This window comes from Wasmannia auropunctata, unplaced genomic scaffold (assembly GCF_000956235.1).
Source record: "Wasmannia auropunctata unplaced genomic scaffold, wasmannia.A_1.0 LD336044.1, whole genome shotgun sequence".
NCBI lineage: Eukaryota > Metazoa > Arthropoda > Insecta > Hymenoptera > Formicidae > Wasmannia > Wasmannia auropunctata.
Window position 1 is genome coordinate 641,039 of NW_012026846.1, and position 2,802 is coordinate 643,840.

The 2,802-nt window shown below is 32.3% G+C and overlaps 1 protein-coding gene across 1 annotated transcript in view; it reads left to right on the plus strand.

Moving 5' to 3' along the window:
• Window positions 1–2,802, plus strand: part of LOC105451808 (protein takeout) — a 6,878-nt gene that overhangs the window by 2,401 nt on the left and 1,675 nt on the right. Inside the window, exon 2 of the mRNA XM_011692492.1 lies at window positions 244–477. Within this exon, the coding sequence (XP_011690794.1) occupies window positions 244–477 (234 nt within the window). The remainder of the gene's footprint in view (window positions 1–243; window positions 478–2,802) is intronic.

Here is a 2,802-nt window from a genome sequence, read left to right on the forward strand (position 1 = left end):
GCTACAATTTCCAACGTTTGTTTGCATTCTAAATAGTATCAAATATAAAATATAACCAAAAATATTTTAAGTGGTACGTATTCGGCAACTCTCCCCTACATAAAAATTAGATCTTTTTATACTTATAAATAGAAATTAAATTATAAATAGAAATCAAGAATATAGATTTACAACAAATGTGATTATGTTTATTATGTTTTCAATTTACTTGTATCGATCTGACTGCTTCCAATATGTTTGCAGCCGAGTTCCTGCATATTTGCCAAACGCGCGATCCGCGTTACGAGACATGTGTCAGCGAGAGCATAGAGTATTTGAAGCCGTACCTTAAGAGTGGCGTACCGGAGTACAATATTCCGTCGTTGGAACCTCTTAAGCTAAAAAAATTAACCTTTACTCCGACGAGCAGTATACGAGTAGAGGCAGCCGATATCGATGCATACGGTGCCAGCAATTTTGAAGCCAAAAAAGCAAAGTAAGTACAAAGAAAGTGCACACAGCGTAATAAACTGAAAAACTTGCAAAGATCAGCTTTAGAAGATGCGAATCCGCGCGATATCTGGATTAACTGCAACAGTAACACCTGTAGAATATTTTTGCATAATTGAAAATAATACTTTTTTTTCTTTATTGTCGATTATTTGCTAACGTGAAATTGAACTTGACATTCTTAAACGATATAATTTTTTTCGCAATTTTTATCACCAGACATATCGATAACTACACTGTTAAATCTATAGTATCAAATTTAACTCTATTTAAGTCGCCACTGCTGTTACTTAATATATAGTTATTTTTAAATAAAACAATGGAATTTAAATTTGAGTTAAATTTGAACTGTTTTGAATTATTTAAATTCATTGTTTTAGTTAAAAATAACTATTTATTAAGTAGGTGCAGTGATGACTTAAATAAGGTAAAATTTAACGCTATAGATTTAATAGTGTAAACTTAATTCAATTTGTTAAATAAAACATAATTCATCTCTCTCACTTCCTAGATGAACCGATTTCTACAATAACAGCATGATGATATAATAAGATTCAAATTGCTGACATCTTATAAAACGCTTCCGATATATGCCTACCGTATTTCTATTTTTATAAACGAATACGCAGAATCCTGCCACGATTATGTGATGAGTAACCTTGTGAGTGGGTATTCGGTTAATGACATCATTTTGGATAAAATTTTAGACCGCAGACCACGCGGAATTTTAAATTGATACAATCACACTGTGTCTGCTTGACGATCAATCCAGCCAGATTATATAAGATTATAAAGAAATGATTGAGCACACACACATACACACACACACATATGATGTTTTTACTGTCGTTGACTTGTGACATGCTGTCTGGCAATATTGAACAAAGTACATATATATTGTTACAAATGTCTATATGACATACGTAAACAAACATCAATATTCTAAATACAAAACTCTTTAGAAGAATATAGATTTATAGCAGATGTGATTATTTAAAAAAAAAATAAAAGTTTTGCAATTAAAAAAGTAGAATGGCACACAAGTAGACTATAAACTTTTTGTAGAGTGCGGCTTTTAAAAGGAGTTAACGTTATCAATATTTTCCTGAATATAAAAATATATGATTTTTTTAAATATAATGTTCTTCTGGTTATACTATATTAGGAGTAGAAAAATAAAGAAACTGCTTACGATATATTTTTTATTTTTTCTAATACATTTTGACATGGGATATGAAATTTTTTTCGTGAAATATTTATTTTCGATGACTTCAATACTTTTACGCACAGAATAATGAGATGAATGGATTGATTCGAACAAAAACGCATAATTTAAAGAAAAGTATGCAATTTATGATGTGCAATTGAGGAACGGACGCTATGTCGTTTGTATTCCGCGCGTAGACGGCCGTGACACGAACGCTCGAAGTGCGTCCATAAAGCGTCGACAATAAATGTGCCTGTTCTTTAAAGATTGCAAGAAAGGAAAAAAGATAAATAATCCTTTAAGGACCAGAAAACCGAACGGAAGCGATAATCGCAGGCGATTTCTCGCTACTTTGTATCGCTAGCATGCGAAATTTTGAAATAAAAAAAAGGCACCTGTTAAACAATATGTCGAGCGCTGAGAAAGGAATAGAAAGAGACGAAACTTACAATGGCGTTGTAATAACGTGAACAATAAAAAAGGGTCGACGCCGTGCATTGAAATTGTCAGTAATCGTAATGACTTCCCACGTGTGGGAACTGCGAAGGAGAGATTCACTAATTCAATGACAATCTATCGCGTAGATATCCATCAAGATATCCATCCATGGAGTGCACACCGCTCGTATTGACGCCTCGCATTTTACGTGTTACATTGTGCGATATCTTGACAATGACACTAAGAACTTTTGCAAGTATACAATTTTCTAGCAATTAAGTGTAATTTAATTATTGCTTGTAAATTTTGTCGCAAGAGTTTCTTATATTCAAAATCTTACATTACGAACGTAGGAGATTACGAAGTTAACACACATGCGGAGATACAATCGTAACAATAGTTGCAACAAAGCAACGAAACCCGTAATCTTCGTATCGATCTTAGGTCGCCTAATTGTAAGATTAGCTAAGATATATATATATATATATATATATACAAAATGAAAATCTCCACTTGCGTCACTTTGAGAAATTTCTATGTTACAAGTTAATAATTTAATTTATATAAATGGAAACTGTACACTGGCACGGACATTAATTGATAAGATGTCATGAGCGTTTGGTGAATTTTTCTCGTTGTTTTCTTGTTTATTATTGTATCTTAATGCT